Source organism: Eptesicus fuscus, chromosome 12, assembly GCF_027574615.1.
Source record: "Eptesicus fuscus isolate TK198812 chromosome 12, DD_ASM_mEF_20220401, whole genome shotgun sequence".
Classification (NCBI taxonomy): Eukaryota; Metazoa; Chordata; class Mammalia; order Chiroptera; family Vespertilionidae; genus Eptesicus; species Eptesicus fuscus.
In genome coordinates, this window is record NC_072484.1 from 7511027 (window position 1) to 7531722 (window position 20696).

At 45.4% G+C, this 20696-nt stretch overlaps 1 protein-coding gene across 5 annotated transcripts in view; it reads left to right on the forward strand.

The window, feature by feature from the left end:
• BCAS1 (brain enriched myelin associated protein 1) overlaps positions 1-20696 on the forward strand; it is a 60003-nt gene that overhangs the window by 27516 nt on the left and 11791 nt on the right. For 2 of the 5 annotated variants that reach the window (XM_054724153.1, XM_054724155.1), the window contains exons 5-8: positions 812-856; positions 8019-8195; positions 14308-14349; positions 19059-19232. In XM_054724153.1, coding sequence (XP_054580128.1) covers positions 812-856; positions 8019-8195; positions 14308-14349; positions 19059-19232 — 438 coding nt within the window. The remainder of the gene's footprint in view (positions 1-811; positions 857-8018; positions 8196-14307; positions 14350-19058; positions 19233-20696) is intronic. The other 3 variants (XM_054724156.1, XM_054724154.1, XM_054724157.1) reach the window with 3 other exon arrangements.

Here is a 20696-nt window from a genome sequence, read left to right on the forward strand (position 1 = left end):
TGAATGATGCAGCTGGGACACTGGAGAACAATGACAAGATGTGTTTTGCAAGGAAACTGTTATAGCTGGCCTTTGGTGAGGGAGACTTCGGAAATGGAAACCATGGGTGCCCAAACTCCATAACATTGGGCTGTATTGTAGTGGAGCTCTATTGCAATTGGATGGTCATTGATCATAAAAATAACTGGAGAATACTTCCTCAAGTTCTTAACCCATCAGAGCATTTTGACACTCACATGGCAAATAAAATGATAGAAACCACTTTCTATCTTGTTCCAGCTCAGTCTACCATTTGAATTGGATGGAGGCAGGGACCCATGTCTCCCATGGCTTGCTCATCTCCAACCCCTTGGGGAAGAGCCCACAGCCTGGCACATGCCAAATACTCAGAAAGGAGCTGGTAAATGAAGTTGTCATTAAGCAGACAACTCCAAGTGTGTCTGGGCTACTTCCAAAGGCCAAGACTAACTTCAGAGGAAAAACCCAAAAAGCACCAAAGTGTTGTGCATTTGTTGGATTAGTGGCAGAATCGATGGAAAGTCTGTGGCATTCCATCAATCAGTCTTTATTGTGGTCAAACTCTTGGGGAATGTATGAGATCTGATGCATTTCATTATAAAACATTCTCTTTTGTTAACTTTTGTATACTAGGTATACCAGAAGTCTGTGGGTTTCTACTCTATTAAAAGGATTTTTGGTTACATTCTTTACCTGTAGAGTGAATTAGAATGACCTAAAAACTATGTGTCTATGAAATAAAATCACCCTAAAGAGCTATAAGTTTTAACATTTGATTTCTCAAATTTTTAAGGTGTCACCTAACAAAGCTGAAACAAAGAAAGATCTGGAAGACACGGTAGGTAGTTTGAAGTGTATTTGTGTTTAGGTTCGTGTGTAGAATTGGATTTGAATTGGTATCTGCTTCTTTGTTTCTTGAATTTTTGTGTGTGGACATGCATATGCGCATATGTACATTTTTAGCAATTTAATAGCACTGTTAGATTGTCTTTTAAATGTTTCATTTATGTTAATGGCATTTTAATAAAAATGTTAGTGGGAAGCTTGAAATACATGCCAATTCTGACTAAATAATGCCACTATAACCCATTTCTTATATAGAAGAAGTGTAGAATACTAATAATTATCTATCATCTTGGTCTCTTTATCTGTATGTAGAGAAACCCAGGGAATATAGTCAAAATTAGCTCATGGAAATGAGGACGAGGTGAGACTCAATTTATAGTGGAAGTAAAGGCGGCTATATTTTTGGTCTTTAAAAAATATGTTCCTTGTTTTTCATGTCATTTGGGGGAAAAATAAATCTCACTGCAAAGGCAATTATTTGATGAAATGAGGTAGTCACCAGTGGACACGCCCAAGGAGTTAGGATGCCCTAGAGAGCCAGGATTTTTTCACTATCATCCTGAAATTCAGCCAATTCCCCTCAAAATAAACTTTGTTTGGAGTAACTACTTTCTAGAGATGTTTTCCCTTCACACTTGACAGAACTGATTATCTCTAGTGGATCACGTGGCTTAAAGTCCACGGGCTCCTAAGGAAAGTTTAACTTGGTGACAGCTAAGTGTCTTGCATCCTCCTTTTAATAACTGAGAGTGTTTTGAAAGACACAAGGACCAGATAAATGGTTTGGCCAGCCCGATACATCTGCTGCCCATATTTGAAGGGGCTAAGTTATGAAAAAGATCCTAGAATTTGTCACAGAAGACCTGTGTTTGAGCTCTGGTCCTACAACCCAATTGCTATGTAATCCTAACCTGTCTGAACCCAAATCTCCACATTTGTAAAATGGGGACAGTAAAAATTTTATCTCTCCGGCCCAGGATTGAGTGAAAGTTGGACAATGCCTGGTAAACCATGGAACTCTATTCAAATGTCTGTAATCCCTATTTCCATAACCACTGTAAGGCAGACAGCACCATGATTACATTTGTCTGGTATTGGCTGGTTTCTCTAAAACTTTATTCTTTTATTGAAAAACTAGAGGCCCAGTGCATGAATTCATGCACAGGTGGGGTCCAGCCAGCCGGGGGTGGGCTGGGGGAGCGGTTGGCCAGCCAGCCCTGCCCCCTGGTCATACTCCCAGTCAAACTCCCAATTGAGGGGACAATTTGCATATTAACCTTTTATTACATAGGACTAGAGTGTGGCCAGTGTGGCTCAGTGGTTGAGTGTCGACCTGTGAACCAGGAGGTCACGGTTTAATTCCCAGTCAGGGCACATGCCCAGGTTGCAGGCTAAATCCCCAGTAGGGGGCGTGCAGGAGGCAGCGATCAATGATTTTCCTCTCATCATTGATGTTTCTATCTCTCTCTCCCTCTCCCTCTCTGAAATCAATAAAAGCATACTTTTTTAAAAAATTAAAGAAAAATAGATATCTGAGTCATGTACATGTGTTTTCCGATGGAATTATTCATTTGCTATAAGGCAGCCAGTGTCAAGTTCAATGAATGTTTGGGTCCAAAGTTTCTCTTTTGGATCTGTGTTTTGTATTGATTGAGGACACATAGCACAAGAGGCTATAAACAGTGGGGTATGTGGGTGTGTTTTGTGGCTTAAGTGACATGATGCTCTCAGTCCCTTCAGCTGCTCAGATACTAGTCCTCCACCCAGAATGTGGTCCCAACTGAATGGGCCTGGCTGATAAAATCTCACTGTCCGGCCCAGACAGCTGTGGGGTCCCTGCTGGTGGAGCCCAGTTTCAAAGGAGGCTTTTGTGAATGTAGGTTGTCCTTGACACACATAGACCTCTTTCTACAGCCCTGGTTCTCATACCTGGTCTTTTTGACATGTTTTCTACTGCAGTTCTTGGAATCATACTTTTGAAATGTCTATACCATTTGTCCATCCTTCCATTTGGGAAATTTATAGCACACTGTACACCCCACACAAAATCACCCCCCATTTGTAACTTGAGTCAACAATTCTGAATGGTTGTGGCTGGGCTACTTCAGTTCCAATCACTCCCCACTTTGGCTCAGTGGACTGGCTCATGTTAGAAACTTCTTTGGCCCGGGAGATCTGCCTATCTAGAAGTCAGCTGACATTTTTGTAGGCGATACTGCATCCCTAAAGTCCCTAACACTGAATTAAAGGAGGTTCATTTGGGAATGAAAGTCACTTGATTCTAGGATGCAAAAATCTATCAAGTAGGGACTGTGTTACCTTTTTAACTTTGTAGATTTTTCATCTGGGTATTTTAATGTCCTATAGACAGAGTTGAAATGTTCTGTCATTGTCTTTAGCAAATAAAGTTGTGTTCATCTGGATCATTGAATCAGGTTGCCCTGTTGAAAACCCATGTGTGCCTGCCATGGACTGTGCTCTTTAGCAAATCACCTTTGAGAGTTTTAAAGAGAGAAACAATCACATGATGTCTTGTGGTTGGGGGATGCAGTTGATATACCAGCAGCGAATTGTCCAAGTGTTTGAATGTGCTTAAAAACAATGGAGGGAATGGATTTTGTCTAAAAAGAAAGTTCTAAGCTGTGACTGCTGTTGCCCAAAAGGCGTGCAAAGCAGAAAGTGTCTGTGATGGGCAAGCTGGGCAGAAGACATCCGAGATCCAGGCGAAAGGCGCCAAGAAAAAGCACCTGAATAGCCCCAGGCTAGGACTCACCTTTAGACGGTTCTTTAGGCATAAGGTCTGTATTTGTTGATCTAGGAGGGGGAAAAGGAACCCTGGTCTTCACCACACAACGCACATGCCGTTCCGTATCCACCCAGCTCCGCTTCAGGGAAGAGAGAGCCTTGGGTGGTTAGTTGGGACTTTAAAAGGGGATTCAAGATTCTGTGAATCAAATTTCAGTAAATTTTTTTAAAGTCTCCATATTTATAAACATCTCACACTGGTTTCTTCCTAGCGTGGACCAGGGTTCTGAAACTGTTCTTCTAACCCAGTGTTTCCCAAATGTTGAAAGTATGCATGCTACCGCCATCACTTTTGTCATATACACTATTATTTATTTGATATTTTTATATTGAAGTCAACCCATTTCCTACGGAAAGGCATCTTTAAAAGAAACTTTATATTACATTTTACATAGGAAATCAGAACCCTCATAAGGGGAAGGTAACTATTAATGTGGCTAATAAAAAAAGAGCTTACATTCTAGTTACCTTGTTTGTGTTAAGTCCAAATCTAATGCCCTTTGGAGCTTTACCGAAAGGCAGTTAGCCACCAGCAGACCAAGAATTTCCCCCAAGTCTTCATGGAATAATTCAATGAGAGTTGAAAAAGGGAAAGCATTTTCACTATTTGAGTGTCATTTCATGTCATATCTCTGTACAACGTAAAATCATCTCTGATGCCATCAGTGGGATGCTTTCTACACTTTGGGAAACACTCCTCTAACTTAAAGATAACAATTGTATCTTTCTGGGGCCTGTTCCATCCATTGCCTGTATTAACTGAGCTTATACTGAACCCACATGAAAACCCAGGCAGAACCAAACAATGAATGGGCAGAACAAGTTCTATCTCCATGGCCTTAGGAGTCCTTTGGGAGATTTCACTCTTCTAATGTCTAAGGAGATGCCAGTGTTGGTCTGAAACCATCAATTAAAAGCACCCTTGAATTGGGCCAGCAGGCTTGGAAATTTGTCTAAAATATCAACCATTCTGCACTAAGTTGAATGATCTTATTAACAAATGTCCCCAGCTGGATGTGATAGTCCCAGGATTGTGTATGCAAATAAAAGCTCCATAGAAATCCTCATGGGTGGATCTATATTTGCATAAACGGGTTAGGAAGCCACCCTTCAATTTCCATACAGGCTTTTTTTGTTCTGGAAAGAGAGAAAGGGGTGATAGAAATTGCGATGGAAGAGGGAACGTTAAAAAGCAGTGGCACTGTGTGTGGGAGCCCGTTTTGTAAGAGCTAGTGAGACGTCATAGGCCTCATACAGGGAACCCAGCTGAGCTCCTCCGGAGCCTCCGTGAGTAGGGGCCTTGGAAGTGTGAGATGAGTACCCAGCCCCAGACCTGCATTTCCCGATGGCATTCATTTCACACTCAGAATCCCCTCCCCCTCCCCTGGACCACCCAAGTTCAATCTTCCTAGGACTTCCCCAAGTCACGGGCCTCCCTCCTGCCCCTGAGGTGCCTATGGGGTAGGACGGGATTCGGAAACGACTGGAAGGTGCAGAGGCAGTCCCTTTCTGGGATGCTGTCATTCGCGTGCAAGGACTTTGGGGTTTTGTCTTGAGTTACACTCAGTCTATTTTCATGTAAAAGTGGAGTAAGGGGATTCCCAAGTGTTCTTAATTCTCATATGCAGCAGTTTAGCTCTCCCTGGCTCTTATCTCCAGACCTAGGACAGTTTATTTTCTTTACTTGATTATCCTGTTGTGCAAAAAGATAGGAAAATAGGGCCATTGAAACTGACCAGCCAGATTCTATCAATAAACCTTGTGACAGGATTATAGGAGGTGTGATTAAAATCATTCTTCTTGATTTTATTGTAACCTATATCAGAAAAGAAGAAATCCAAGCCCTAGCCGGTTTGGCTTAGTAGATAGAGCATCGTCTCGAGAAAGGAAAGGTCTCGGGTTTGGGTGTGACTCTGGTCAAGGGCATGTACTTCTGTTGCACACTCCATCCCTGGCCTGGTCAGGGTGCGTGCAGGAGGCAACCAATTGATGTGTCTCTCTCACATCAATTTTCTCTCTCTCTGTCTCTCTCCCTCACTTCCACTCTCTCTACAAACCAATGGAAAAATATCCCGGGGTGAGGATTAACAAAACAAAATAAAAGAAATTCAAGGATGAACTACTATCTTCTAGTTTTGCTCTAAATGGTTGCCAGTTCTGGTTAATGCCTACCAGTAGGTTCATTTCTCTAAGTCTCAATTTTCTTCCTATGAAAAGAATTCTTAAGTTGAAAAAAGTGGAGAAGCCTGGAATTAATAAATGGAATAACGTTCTTGCTATAAAGAATAAAAGTGTCAGCTCTCCTTGGCTGAATCTGAATCCGAAATGCCTCAGATTGGAACCTTCTCATACGTCCCCAAACACTGGGCGTGACCACAGGCTCACAGGTGGGCGTTGTTGAAGAGTGCTTTTGCCACGCCCAGAAGTGCCCCTGTCCCCACTCAGGTTTTTCCAGGGGCAATCATCAGTCCTGCTAGCGCCATCACAGTTGCTTAGCGACCCCACCCACGCTGTTTGGATGGTAAACCTGGTGCTTGCTACTTGCCCTGAGGTGTTGTGGTATCTGTCCAGCTCGTGGCTGCCCCATTATTGTGCTCAGCCCATTCAGCCAAAACCGCATGAGGGTTCCACACACACAAATGAAACCCCCTAGATGCTCATGTTCTAGAATTTCTCCCTCTTCAAAGAAGCACAGAAAACATAGCGTGTGGCTTCAGATAGTCAAATTGATGTTCTTTGCCAACACCCTTTGAAGAGGTGATGTGCTGTGTGGAAAGAAAGCCAAAGTTCAGAGCTGAGGCCAGGCTGTGGCCCCTAATTAATGTCGGGCTGATCATGGGCCTCAGTTTCCCCATCCGTGAAAATGCAGGCATTGGCCCAGAGCGTCTCTAAGACTCTGTCCAACATCAAAAGTACCCTGAAACTTCCTGAATTTCCACACCCCAGTTTTACTGCCAGATTTTTATTATTTTTTAGTCAGAGATCTGACATCCCTGGAATTGAAAGGGCTTGTGTCACAAACTCCTGGAGCACAAATCATAAAATGAAGATGCTTAAAAGAGGTCAGGTCAGATGGACCCAGTGTTAAAATTGGTTATGCCGGCCAGACCCATGTGGCTCCATGGCTGAGTGTCAACCTATGAACCAGGAGGTCATGGTTCAATTCCCAGTCAGAACACATGCCTGGGTTTCGCACTCAATCCCTAGTGGAGGGCATGGAGGAGGCAGCCGATCAATGATGCTCTCTCATCATTGATGTTTCTATCTCTCTCTCTCTCTCCCTTCCTCTCTGAAATCAGTAAAAATATTTTTTAAGAGAAAAAAATTGCTAATGCCAGTGTTCACTCATGTCAAGATCAATTGAGATTATCTTCCTCCTAACTCTCCCTTTACCCCAAGACTCAGGAGGAGGCAGAGCATGGGAGGTCCTGGCCCTGTTCCTGAGGAAGTCAGACATCCTGGAATTGGACCTCAGCGTGGCCACCCAGAGTGGGGACAGGAAGAGAGAGAGAGAGAATGGGGAAGGAGGACAGGAAGAGAGGGAGAGAGGAGGAGAGAGTGGAAGAGAGAGAAGGAAGGAAGGAAGGAAGGAAGGAAGGAAGGAAGGAAGGAAGGAAGGAAGGAAGGAAGGAAGGAAGGAAGGAAGGAAGGAAAAGGAAGGAAGGAAGGAAGGAGAGAGAGAAAATAGGGGTCAAATTAATAACACTTGAAGTTTTGAGTCAATTACAATCTATTCAATTATTTCTAATTTAGATATAGAGGCTCCATCTAAAGGTGAAGAAATGGGGTTTGGGGAGCTCTCCCCACTCAAGAGCCTTTCACCCAGTCTAGTTGTCTCCTACTCACTCAATGCCTGGGTCAGGGATCGCCACCGTGGAGTATGGGAGGAAAATTGAGAACTTCCATTTTAAATTATATTTATTTAACCCTTCTTTAATTTTGAACAGAAGTTAGTAAAACAATGCATCTCTATACGATAAACAGACATGCGTGTTGGAGGTGCATGTTCAAAATGCTTTTACTGATAGGAACATAATCAACATCACCTGAAGACCAATGGCCTGGGTACGCATTAACCTTCTAACAGCGAAGTGCCTCTTACAATCAGCTGGATTCCTAATGAGCTACTTACATAAACATGATCAATAACGGTTCCATAGGTATTTTTGTCCAAAAGGAACATCTCTTGACTTTTTCCAAGATTTTAACACAAACTCACATTCATAGTAGCATATTTGGAAAAGTATGAAGAAAATTAACATGCACAACCTCAGCCCATGTTGGTAAAAGAGAGATCTTTCACTTTTGAGATCTGGAAATCATTTTGAATTTTTTTCTAAACTCTATAGGGTGCTGAAAAGTCACCTGCTCCGTCAGCAGACCTGAAGTCAGACAAAGCCACCTTTGTACCCCAGGAGCCCCAAGGGGCAGCCAAGAATCCTACACCCACAGAAACGGCAAAGGAGGGTGCCAAGCAGAAGGGGGGGCCCTCCTCTCTGCCTCTGGGCAAACTGTTCTGGAAAAAGGTAAGTGCTGGTCTCAAGATGTGGAGGGTGCATGGGGCCGGGATGACTTGAGAAATTATTTCCATTGGGCCAATCAATGAAATCAGCAACATGTGGTGTTTCTTTCTCTTCTCCAAAATGACTCAAGTAGCCATTGAGTGGAAGACTTACTCATTGACTCAGAATGGCATGCCTAGCATAGTATAAACATGTGTTTCGTGGGAAAGGAAGGGAAATGAACAAGTAGAATATTTCATTCTTGGAATTACTCCAGTTCATGACTGAGGGTTGTGGTATTTCATGATTTCATTGTCTTTTGAAAATCACTCATTATCCCCCCGGCTTCCTCTGAGCGCTCTCTTCCCGGTGAGACGAGGCCCCGCTGGGCTCTGTTTGCCCCGCCAGATATAATCAGTCACTAGAAGCACCAGGTTTCACGGTCCTTAGGAAAAGCCAAGGTGTCCATCGGCTTCCCACCAGGGCAAGCACACAACGTGCTCTGTGATGGGAAAATGTAAACCAGGGTCTGATTCTTTCCTCTCTAGAACTGAGGAGCCGTGCGAGGAGATGGTTGGGTGGGGCTGAGTCATTCTGAGAGCTATTGCTTGGTCGTCACGGCAAGTACACCCCAGCGGCCACCCATGTTCCCAAGTCTCGCCTGTTTTCAACGTGGCCAAACGATGAGCAAGACATGGTGGGTGAGGTGGGCGGTGGGTGTGATCTGTAGAGCTGGGGAAATCTAATTAAGTAATTTCATCAAAACCCATGCCACCTGGCCAGGCAGGTGATGATACGGGTGCCGCTGGGGAGTGAGTTTGTTCTCTCATCTAGAATCCTGGGTTTCTAGCTGGATTTCTGAATGTCCTCCCTGTGTGTTTTCCTGTCCTGAGGAATTCTTCCGTCCAGGTCCTGCCCAGAAACAAACTCCGACATGAAGTGAAAACGTTGGGTGATGTCATTTGGTGTTCAGTTCAAACCCTCTTCCCTCACCAACCACCGATCGCTTATTTTTAAAATTTTTTTATCAGCAATATAGTGTAGGGGACAATTTCTAGTGAGTGACATCACATAGGGGTGGCAGGGCACATGAGTTTGGTGGCCCATATTCAAACAGTTTTATTTTTATTTAAATACTAGAGGCCCGATGCATGAAGATTAGTGCAAGAATGGGCCTTCCTTCCCCTGGCTGCCGGCACCGCCTTTGCTCTGGCCGAAGCAGCCTTTCTGCCCTGGCCCGGAGCCGCCTTTCCACTCTGGCCCGGAGCCGCCTTTCTGCCTTCCCATGCTGCCCAGAGGCCCTGAGTGGCTGGGATTGTGTGGAACACCTGTGTTGTCACCATGCAAATTAACCCGCCATCTTTGTTGGGTTAATTTGCATACTTACTCCTGATTGGCGGGTGTTGTGAAGGTACAGTCAATTAGCATGTTACTCTTTTATTAGGTAGATATATACATTTAAAGTGTATTAGGAAAAACAGAACTGGCACATTGAACTTGTTTTAACATATATTTTGTTCAAGGTAAGAGATAGGTTTCAAAAGCAGCCCAATTGCAAGGAAAGTGCAGCATAAATCATGGTACTGACAGTAAGTAAATAAAGGTACATTGGGTCCTCCAAGAAGCAGACCCCGAAACAGAATCGATGTGCCAGAGGAGAATGAGTATGAAGGATAACGGGGAGTGGCAGGAGGAGGCAGGGAGCCTGCCCACCTGTGAGAGCCGGTCACCTGTGACCTGTGGCTGAGGGAGGAAATGGAGGGGGAGAAGGTTCCTCAACCTGAGGGTGGGCTGAGCCAGAGGGGATTCCCAGCACAGACACTGGGCATTCTGGGGCCACACATTGGGCAGAAATGGCCCAGCACCCCCAGTGCTCAGTCATGGGCTGGGAGCAGCCAGCGAGAGCCAGCCTGGGCATCGAGGATGCTGAAGGTGTGACAGTCGGAGGCGGGGAAATCTGAATGCCACACCCCCATGGCTGCCACCCGGTGGCTCATACAACAAGGCAAAATCCGCATAGGAGGCCAGCAAGTATCAGACGTTTGAGGATCCCTTACGTAAGGGTTAAAAGTCTGGTATCAGACAGATCTGACTTTGAGTCCCAGTCTGCTTGGATGAGCCTCAGTTTCCTAAGCTGTAAAATGCAAATAATAAGAGCACCTACATCATGGAAAGGAAGCCAGGGTTGTGTGAAATCATTCTGGTAAAACCCTAACACGTGCCCAGCACAGAAGTGATTTCCTGGCCTCCGCTCGGGAGGGTCGGGCACTACCCACATCCACTTCTCACCCTTCTGGGCCACCTGGTTTGGGGATGCCTCTAAGCCAACAAGCCTCAGTGCTTCATCTTCTCTTCCCTTAGGGATCTATCAGAGGTGTGATGGTTTTTCTTTGAAATTCAAGCTTTTCCCATGGAGATAAAAGGGGGGCACTTGACATTTATCTCCCTAATAACAGAATTTCATTTATTTCTGTTTCCCTCTTTTTTTCTGACATTATCTGGCTTTACTTCTTTAGTCGATTATAAAAATTACTAAAAGCTGAATCCCCTGTGTGGTAAATCTTGTCTTTCCTTCTTTCACCGGGTCAGAAAGAACAGTGCCCTCTGGAGGTAAAATGGGGAGTGTATTTTTAATCGGTTTCTTTCATCAGTGCTGACTTTTGACTTTTTTTGTGCTAAATACTTTGTGTCAAGTAATCAGCATTGAAAAGACAGCAGTGAGTTTATTTTGTTCGTTAGATTCTACATATAAGTGAAATCATACAGGTCTTATCTTTCTCTAAAAAAAAAAAAAATAGGAACAGACTCATATATACGGAGAACAGACCTGCAGCTGTCAGAGGGGAGGGAGAGGGGCTGGGTGAAAAAGGTGACGGGATTAAGAAAAAACAAAACAAAACCTCATAGTCAGACAACCTTATGGGATTACCAGAGGGAAAGGGGGTGGGGGAGGCAGAAGAGGGTAAAGGGAGAATAGGTGGTGATGGGCGTTGGTAGTGAACACACAACACAGTATACTGATGACGTGTTGTAGAGTTGTACCCCTGAAACCTAATTTTATTAACCAGTGTCACCCCAATAAATTCAATCAATCGATCCATCAATAAGAAAAGGCAGCAGTGGGGAGATTGCCGACCTCTTGCAGTTTACAGTCTCATGGGAGCTTCTGTTCTAATTGGAAATAAAATTGAGACCTTTGTTTCCTTTAAATCAAAATAAGTTTAGCATGATACTCTCCAGGTCCCTCCATACTGTCTCAAAGGGTAAGAGATCCTTCTTTTTTTACCGCTGCATAGTACTCTAAGAGAAATAAGCCAGTCAGAGAAAGACAAGTATCACATGATCTCATTCATATGTGGAATCTAATTAACAAAACAAACTGATGAACAAAATAGATTCAGAGACATAGAAGCACGGCAGACTGTCAAATCTCAGAAGGAAGGCAGAGGAGGGTGGGTAAGGAGAGATTAACCGATGACCCTGTATGCATATATGCAAAACCCATGGACACAGACAATCGGGTGGTGAAGGCCTGGGGTGAGAGGGCGGGGGCAGGCTAGCAGAGGTCAGTTGGGGAAAAGGGGATGTATGTATGTAATACTTTAAACAATAAGGATAAAAAATTAATTAATTAAAATGTTTTAGTTATAAAATTGTCCTTGTAAACATTTTGTAAAATGCTGAGAAGCACTAGAAAATTCTGGTGTTTCCAGCCACAAACCCGCCGTGCAAGCTGCTCCAGACGTGGGCTCTGAGCAGGTGTCTCTGACGTGTGACCAACACGGAAGGGGCAGGAGCCTGGCCGCTCATTTACCCAGTTACCCCAACTGGCTATTTCAGCCCCGCTGTCATAAAAACGACACGCACGCCAGTGTGCAAATGCACAGAAACGTGCAAAAAGGGTTTGCGGGCTCTGGGACGTGGCCCTAGGTAACCAGTCACATGGCCTGGAGTTACCTCCTCTTCCCGACCCCGCTCCTCGGTGACACTGAGAGGAAAGTCTCCCCTTGCTGTGGGCAGGCACCTCTCTCCCTGCCACCGTGCCCACCTCCCTCCCAACAGGACTTTACGTAATCAGAACTTAATGCGCATTTGTGAAACGTCAGGAAGATCTGGAAGTCTGAAACCATGACAACGATCACAGGAGCACCGTGTCCCAAAGCCGCTCCTGCCTCTCACCATCGCCTCCACCAGGATCCCAGTCCCATCTCCAACACCGGGAGCGACAACGGCCAGGACTTCCCGACATGGAAACCAGACACAAACTGAGCTCGTCCCAGCCAGCTGGGCCGGGAAGGAGGTTTGAAGAACTGAAAGCTGCTATTCGGAAATGGTGGGAGGACTGTCTCCGCCTAACGTGGGCAGTATGTTGCCTCTTGAAACTTTGGCAGGTCCAGTTTGAGGCGGTCTGGCTTTCAAAATATTGTTTAATTCCTCACCTGTTCATCATATTAAGTAGCATGCAACTGGTCTCAAGGAGAAAGGGTATAATTCCAAGGAAGCTACACTTCTGAATGGCCTAGAGCAGTGGTCGGCAAACTCATTAGTCAACAGAGCCAAATATCAACAGTACAACGATTGAAATTTCTTTTGAGAGCCAAATTTTTTAAACTTAAACTTCTTCTAATGCCACTTCTTCAAAATAGAGTCGCCCAGGCCGTGGTATTTTGTGGAAGAGCCACACTCAAGGGGCCAAAGAGCCACATGTGGCTCGCGAGCCGCAGTTTGCCGACCACGGGCCTAGGGCTTCTTGACAATCAGAAGCTTCCAGAAAACCTACAACCTTTTTAGGGGCATGTTTGTGCCCAGGTAAATGTCAGTATGAGAAGGAGATAAATACAAATAAATGATCCACACTGAAGTCTAGAGAGAAAGAAGTCTGGTAATGGGGAAAGACACACAGACACCCACCACCAGCACCAAAAAAATAAATAAATAAAATAAAATAAATGTGTTTCTGATCCTGGAAGTCATCGTGGCAGGAGGAAAACTTGGTCCCAAGAACCATCTCCACCATTTATTAGCTGTTCCACCTGGGACAAGTGACTGCCCCTCTCTGAGCCTCCATTTCCTGCTGAGTAAGTGAGGATCCCCATTCTTACCGCTCGGGCCACAGTAAGTGAGAGAACGTATACAAAGCGCCAAGTGCAAAAGATGGATCTGTAAATGTCAGTTCCTGTCTTCCCTTCCACTGGATGTTTTAAAGGTAAAAATAAAGGCAGGACTTGGAAGTAGGTAGATATGGGGAAGAGTTCTTAACCTGAATCCAAGAGAAGAGATGTGAGAGTGTATGAACAGCTGGAAACAATGTGCAAAATACGTTCTTCATGCTTACTTTTCGGGGAAGACTGCCCAGAACCTGGACTGAAGTGGTCTATAAACACCATCACCCGAAAAAGTTTAGGGACAGCTGCAGGAAAGATGCAAAGGTGAGCTCCACAGCTGGCGCTTGGCAGACCGGATAATATAATGATGGTGGCATCCGCTTTGGGTAGAATTGGGATAACTCCTCTCCTGTCTGGGGCAGGACAGGGAGTAACAGTGTTTGAACTTGGATGTGTTAGACCCCAGCCCTCTGACCATCCACTGAAGTGCTTTACCAGAATTAGGCTTTGCCATGGTGAACGTGGCCCCTGTTGAGGGCTGACGTAAGCAGCTTCTGGCTCTGGCCACTGTGCGATGGTGGGAACAAGGCCGAGGGCCTGCTTGTTACCCAGCGCCTGCTGCTCTCCGAGGACCATGGGGTGACTTTCTCTGGTCCTGGCACCAGAATTCTCCTGATCGACATTCGTTTTTACCTAGCAGTGCCTGTGTATTGGGCGACCGAACGTATTTCCCCCTTTCCATCAGCTACCAGGAAATGTCAAGAGAAACGTGTTCCAGCCAAGACTGTGGCTGGTGCTTTCTATAGCGACCCCTCTCCTGGCTGCATCTGGCTGTTCGTTTTCCCTTTGTTGCATTTTAAAAAAACATAATGTATATGACCTTGCTATACTGTGTACATTTGTGTAAGCTCCTTCTAGTTCTTTCTGGAACAAGGCACACATAAGCATCGTCCTGGAGTTGCACCCGGAGGCTGTCAGCCCTGGTGTCTGTAACAGTCTGACTCTTGCTTTTGTTTTTATCTTCCCTTCAGTCAGTTAAAGAGGATTCCGTCCCCACAGGTGCAGAGGAGAATGTAAGTGACGCACGATGCCACAGACTTATTCCATTCTCATCTGCATGTTGGACACGGGCCCCTCAGCTCCCCGGTTGTGTTCCTGCATGCTCCCAGGGCTGTTCACCTGCCGTGGACTCTTTCACCCTTTCACGGGATCAGGGACCTCTGGGGAATAACTTGGGTGAACATTTGTAATGCCCATTGAATCAGTGCCAACTAAATGCAAAATCAGAGCACACACGTTTATCATTTGTTATCCTTTAGGGGCTGAAAGAGTCTACTAACTATGAACCTCTTTATACTTCCTTCCTGGACAAGGATGCCGCACCCTCTGCTCCATTCTGCTCTGGTGGCTTCTTTCACGTTCATTTGCATGACAATCCAGATTCTCTACTAATGGTGGGCGGGTACCCGGGACGGGCAGTTGCCCCAGGCATGAGAGCCTCTTGCTGCAATAGATGCTGAGACTGTTGGCCTGGGGTGGGAGAGCCAACTCCATGAGTCTATACCTGAGAGACTTAGGTGGAGCCCACTGTCTGTTTGGCCTTGATCTTCAGAGCAATGGTCAAAGTTTTCAAGACTGTGCACTCATGTCTGAAGGAGCTGGCTCCACAAGAGACGCCACGAAAATGTATCTTTCCAAAACATCTTCCGGGGAATGAATGAATTGGCCTCGTGCTCTGAAAGCGGCAGTCCCTGGAAACTTTTATGGGTGGGGATGGGTGAGATCACTGCTCCTCAACTTACAAACCGAGCACCATCGTTTTGCCGGAGCAGAATATCCTCTGCTCTTCTGGGTGTCTCTGTGTACTTGCCACGGATAGGGGTGTGTTTTCCTTTTCATTTAGTTGCTGGAACTGAACAAATACTGAAAATCCAAGTACATTCCAGAAATGTCGGCGATGTGGAATAGAAATTACAATGGCTATGTTATCATTCTTGTGTTTGTTTGTTTTCTCTGCAAAAACTTCGCGGTCCTGAGTTTTTTTGCAGAGAAACTTCCTTTAGACATTCGTGGGTGGTGGCCTGTCTGAGGCACCGGGTCCCTCACAGCTCACACGCCACGATGCAGTGTTAATGTCTGGTGGGCAAACAGGAAGTATTTCACTTTCTAGTGAGGAATTTAAAACAGAAATATAAGCATGAGGTAAATTACTGATACCAAAGATGAACACAAAAGCTGAGAGATAAATGAAAGAAAGCAAAATATTTTCTCAAGAAAATAAAGAAGCATTACAAAAATTGGCTATAAATCAGTTTACAAAACTCACAGCTCTAGTAAAAAAAAAAAAAAAAACCTGTATAAACCAAATTTTAAGAATAAGTATGGTATAATATTTGAGGCAAAAAGTGAAACTGTATTTTGCCAAAATGTGTGTCTTCATGCAACATCTAATATCCCCTCCTGACATCAAGCAAGGGGGATTTAATCCTAAATTATAGTGTAAATCTGACTTTAATTGTGTTCATTAAAATGTGCAGATGCAATCATACATTCTAAATAAGGAACAACTTTTTCCAAAGCCCTGGCCTGGAAGGAAATCAGAAAACTACCCAAATAAAAGTGAAATTCTCATGTCTTTATATGCAAATAAGCTCCTAACGTAGCTAAATCCTTCCAGGTTTCCACACTGGACTTTCCTTGGCTGCTGAAAGCCCACTTTTGGGGAGTCCTTTTTTTTAGAATAGACTCTGGTCCCGGATTTCTGAGTTGATACCTGGCAACCTTAAGAAAGGCCCAGCAAGAGAACCATTGGCAAGCAGATCAAGTTGATTTATAGAGGAATTGCCGTACAACCTGATCGCTTTATTATGTGAGTAAATTTCCCTCCAGCCCTGCCTCAAAGCCAGAATAATTCTGAACCAGAGGCAGTGAATCAGACTGTTCATTACTTACCTAAGGCCATTTCTCTTTCTCCACTTGTCTTCCCATGATCTTAGACAAGGTTGGCAATTACTACACCCCCAAAGCATTTGATCATGATTAGTCTAAACCAATAATTCCATATTCTTCCCCAGTGATTAGTGAAGGAGTAAAAATGCTACCGACTTTTGGCCAATGAAATGTCTCCTGAGGTAGGGGGTGAAAGTACAGAAGTTCATTGGGAGCAAAGTCTTTTGCTGTGATCTTCCTTCCTTCTTAGGACCCTGGGTGGAGGAAGTGATGCCTGGACCTGTGGCAGCTACTTTATATCCATGAGGTAGCAAATAAAAGGCTGAAACGCCAGCATGCCAAGGATGTCAGAGCCAAAGGGTAGAAAGAGCTCAGGTTCTTGGAGAAATCGTGGAGCCGCTAAACCAATCCCAGAACTTCCGACTTTCAAACGTTTTGTTCCATAGCGTTATTGGTTAAGTCACTATTAGATATTCCGTTACTGGTAGACAACTTCATCCTCCCCGAAATGGCTCCTGACCTGTGGTGTGACTTTGGCCAAGTCATTCAATCATCCCACTTCTTCCCCTGTCGGTAGAGATAACGCTGTGCGCTGAGCTGTCTCTGAAACTACTTACCGAGGCCTGTATTAAACCGCCTTGCACAGTGACAGGCGCAGTAACAGGTAGTTATTAGCATCATCTCTAAACGGTGCGTGTGTGCATGGGGGTGATTCCAGGAAACCCATGCCCATGGGGTAAACAGCTCTCATAGCAGCACACGCAACAGCAGGAGTGTGAACTGAGCGTATCACGCACCAGGCACTGTTCTAGGCACTTTACCTGCTTTGCCTGGTTTGATTCTGAAAACAGCGTTCTGATGTATATGCTGTTCCCATGGAAAGGTGAGCAAATGCAGGCACAGAGATGCTGAAGGGGACCTTGGCATGTGAGAGCCACTCTGAGGGGCAGAGTCAGACTTAGAGCCGGGCAGGCTGGTGCCGGAGGCTACGTTCATAATCACCGTGTCCGCTGGCTGCACTGCAGGCTGACCCCAGGGCTCCTGTGGCTGAAGCTTGTTTTTCAGAAATGCAATTGAATAAATCGGGCCTACATGTGTGAGTCCACGCCCACCCCTGACTGCCAGTCCAGTCTCCCCTTTGGCTCCAGTCTGAGCTGGCTTCCTAAAGCCAGAACCGGGTCCCAGGCCCCGCAGCGAAGCCTCCTCGCACACGTGTTTGCTTTGGCGGGTCCCGTGCTTTATGCTTCGAATCCCTGTAGATGGGGCAACCTGTCTTTTGTTCATGGTAGTTCCCACCACTCCTTTTTGTCTTCTGTCTGGTCAGTCCGCGCTGAGATCACCTGCTGAAAGCCAGCGTCTTGGCTCCTGGGACTTTTGAGTTTGTAACTCTCCAACCGAGATCTTTGTTTACAAAGCGAAGATGCTGGAAGTCGTGCCGATATTTTAAGAAAGAAAAGGGGCGGGGGGGAGAGAGAGCTGAGATTTAACTGCCTCATTTCGGGGTGTTCCTGCATGCTGATTTGTTGTTGGGTAGACAACTTCCTGCTTCCGTGGACAATACTGAGTTTCACCATTTGGGTCATTTGCAAATCCTGAAGGACAGGAGAGGGTTCCCCACGCACATGCTCTGCTTTTGGAAGTACGTTCCTCCCCCTCCTCCCTGACAGTGAGCACAAGACAGGAAGCTGGGGTCTGGCACCAGGAAACCAAACACTGCTTCCCTCCAAGGCAGGAACAGCAACCGCATGTCAGGCGCCAGAGAGTCAAGATTTTAGACTTCACAGGCCACACACAGTCTCTGATGGACACTCTCTATCATTTAAAAAAATATTTACAACCTTTAAAAATGTGAGCCCATCCTTAGTTTGGAGGCCATACCTCAACGAACTCGGGTGGATCTGGTAATGGTTTGCCAATCTTGCCTGAGGGAAACAACAAGCAAATAAAAGTTATAAACCCTCTCAGTTAACTTGGGTCCTGTTGCAGGGGCCAAAGCCAATACAGAAACTGCCCAGATATGACCAGGGCCCCGCACAAAGGCAGGGCAGCCATGCACAAGGACATATGTAGGATCAGAGGCAGGTGACCCAGACCTCCCATCTGTGCACCAGGGCTGGCCAGCGTCCCCACAGGCAGGTGACCCGGGCTCCCAGCTCTGCACCAGGGCTGGCCAGCCGTCCCCACAGACGATCAGGGGACACTGAGCTCACCAGGCACCTTGCTGGGGGCCGTAAGCAACTTCGCCAAGTTCATTTCTCTTCTGAAAGTATGAACTGAGCTAAGCAACCATGGCAAATGACAGTCTGGGATGGAGAAGGAAATGAGTTAACGAGGACGTGGAGTCTATTGATGGAGGGGCTTTCACATGATCCTTTCCGCACAGAGGACAGCTTCTCCCCGGGTGCAGGGAGCTAGGATGTGGAGTGGAAGTTGTCGAGGTCACGGTCTCTGAAGCTGAACTCCTAGGGGAATGATCCCCCTGATATTTACACAGGCAGGTGCACTTTACCTGATGGCACACCAGAGGTGGGCCTTCTGGAAGGGAAGGGATGCGGAGCATGCTTTGAGGGGCAGTCCCCAAATGGCACTTCCTGTCTAAGCCTGTGCCTTCCTGGGGCTGGATTTTGCCCCCAAGCCGTCTGTTTGGCAGCTGTTGTGAGCGCACCTTGTAAGACATGAGTGTTCCCTCTTGAAGATGGGCCTGCGTAGAAACGGTCATAGACTCTAACCTGTAGCCACTGGGCGGATGAAGGGCAACCTGGACCCCGCTTTATCAAACATGGTTGGGGGCAATGTTTTCTTTACTGTCTTATTACCTGGCGAAATAATCCAGGTGGTGTGTGAGTCACCGGTAGAGGTTAGAAGGTCCCAGGAAGTAGACTCCGCCTTACAAACAGTGGATCTCAACGATGAGGCGGAGGCCGCACCTACACCCCCAGAAGGAAAACTCAAAAGAGAAGAACGCAAGCCACCGACAAACTCCCTGATGGCATTCCTCAGACAAATGGTAAGCCACTCGCTTCCGGTGCAGGCAAACCCAAACACCTCACGCAGCTTCCGAGGCTAAAGACACATGTACACGTGCATGAGATAGAATTGTAGGCGGGGTGGAGGGCATATGAATTGTACAGTGAGAAAATTCCCTTTTATGCTTCAGATTCAGTCATAGAGGAAGTCTGTTTATTGTTAATATTTCATAACCTTTCGTTAACCTCTACTAACCCCTTTTTTAAAAATATGTTTTTTTATTAATTTCAGAGAGAGGAAGGAAGAGGGAGAGAGAAACATCGATGCAAGAACATCCAACGGTTGCCTCCTGCACGCCCCCCACCAGGGGTTGTGCCCCAACAGGGAATCAAACCGGTGCCCTTTCGGTACACAGGATGATGCTCAACCAACTGAGCCACACCAGCCAGGGCTCTACTAACTCCTTTCCTAACAAAGAAAGAGCTGGCCTTGGGTCCTGAGTTTTAGCAGACAACAGTATCCACCTAGAAGTTAATATTGTTTACTTTTATTTATTTGTGAAGATTCTACCTATTTATGGCAAAAGACACTGCTTTTCTTTTCACGGGAACTATATGCGGTTTCCTTTGAAAACACATTTATGATATAAAGAACATAGGCATTTTTAAAGGATTAAGTAATGAATAGTCAAAGTTACATACTGATGTTGGAAAAATTCTGAAGGTGACACAAACTTGGATAAAGCTGACTTGTAGATATTCAAATAAGGAAATGAGAACATAAATTTCTAGAATGAATATGTATAACTTAGTTGGTAAATTCGCCATGCTCTTCGTTATATAGAATGGAAAGAATTCAGGCATACAGCCTTTGGTGTCTATAAAGCATCATCCACATTAAATATCTAAAGGTCCAAGAACTTAAATAGTATAATGAACTAACACCCAAATCAGTAGGAAGACAAAAGACAAAAATGCACGTAAAAGGTCATTGGCTTAATTCTCTTTTAATGAAAAACAAGAATTTCATTATCGTGTGCCTTCGTGTTCATGAGTATTTGGGAACTTAATCCTTTAAGAAAGCAACTCTAATTTCACAGGCCCAACCTGTTAAGGAATTCTTTCTAGTCCTCAAAGCAAAACAACACAACACCCTTGCCAGTGGGAGTTGAGGCATATGAGAAATAACTCTTAGAAATTGTTGGCAGCAACTGTTCTATTTCGTTGCTGATTTCTCATGGAGAAGCTGCGTAGGGGTAGGCGTGGGCAGCCTATGTGGCGGGAACCCCATCCATATTCCTGGCCATTTACTCTGCAATTTGGCACTGAAAATGGGGATCAAGATTGGAGATGTTTAAACCAATTTGTACACAATGTTAGGAAAGAAAAGAACATTTGGCCTGTTTCTGGAAACCCATCTGCATTACAAATGGGGTCCCCAAATAGCTCATCAGAGCCTTGAGTGTAATCCAGCTCGCCCATGTCTGAATGGAATTGAGAGATAA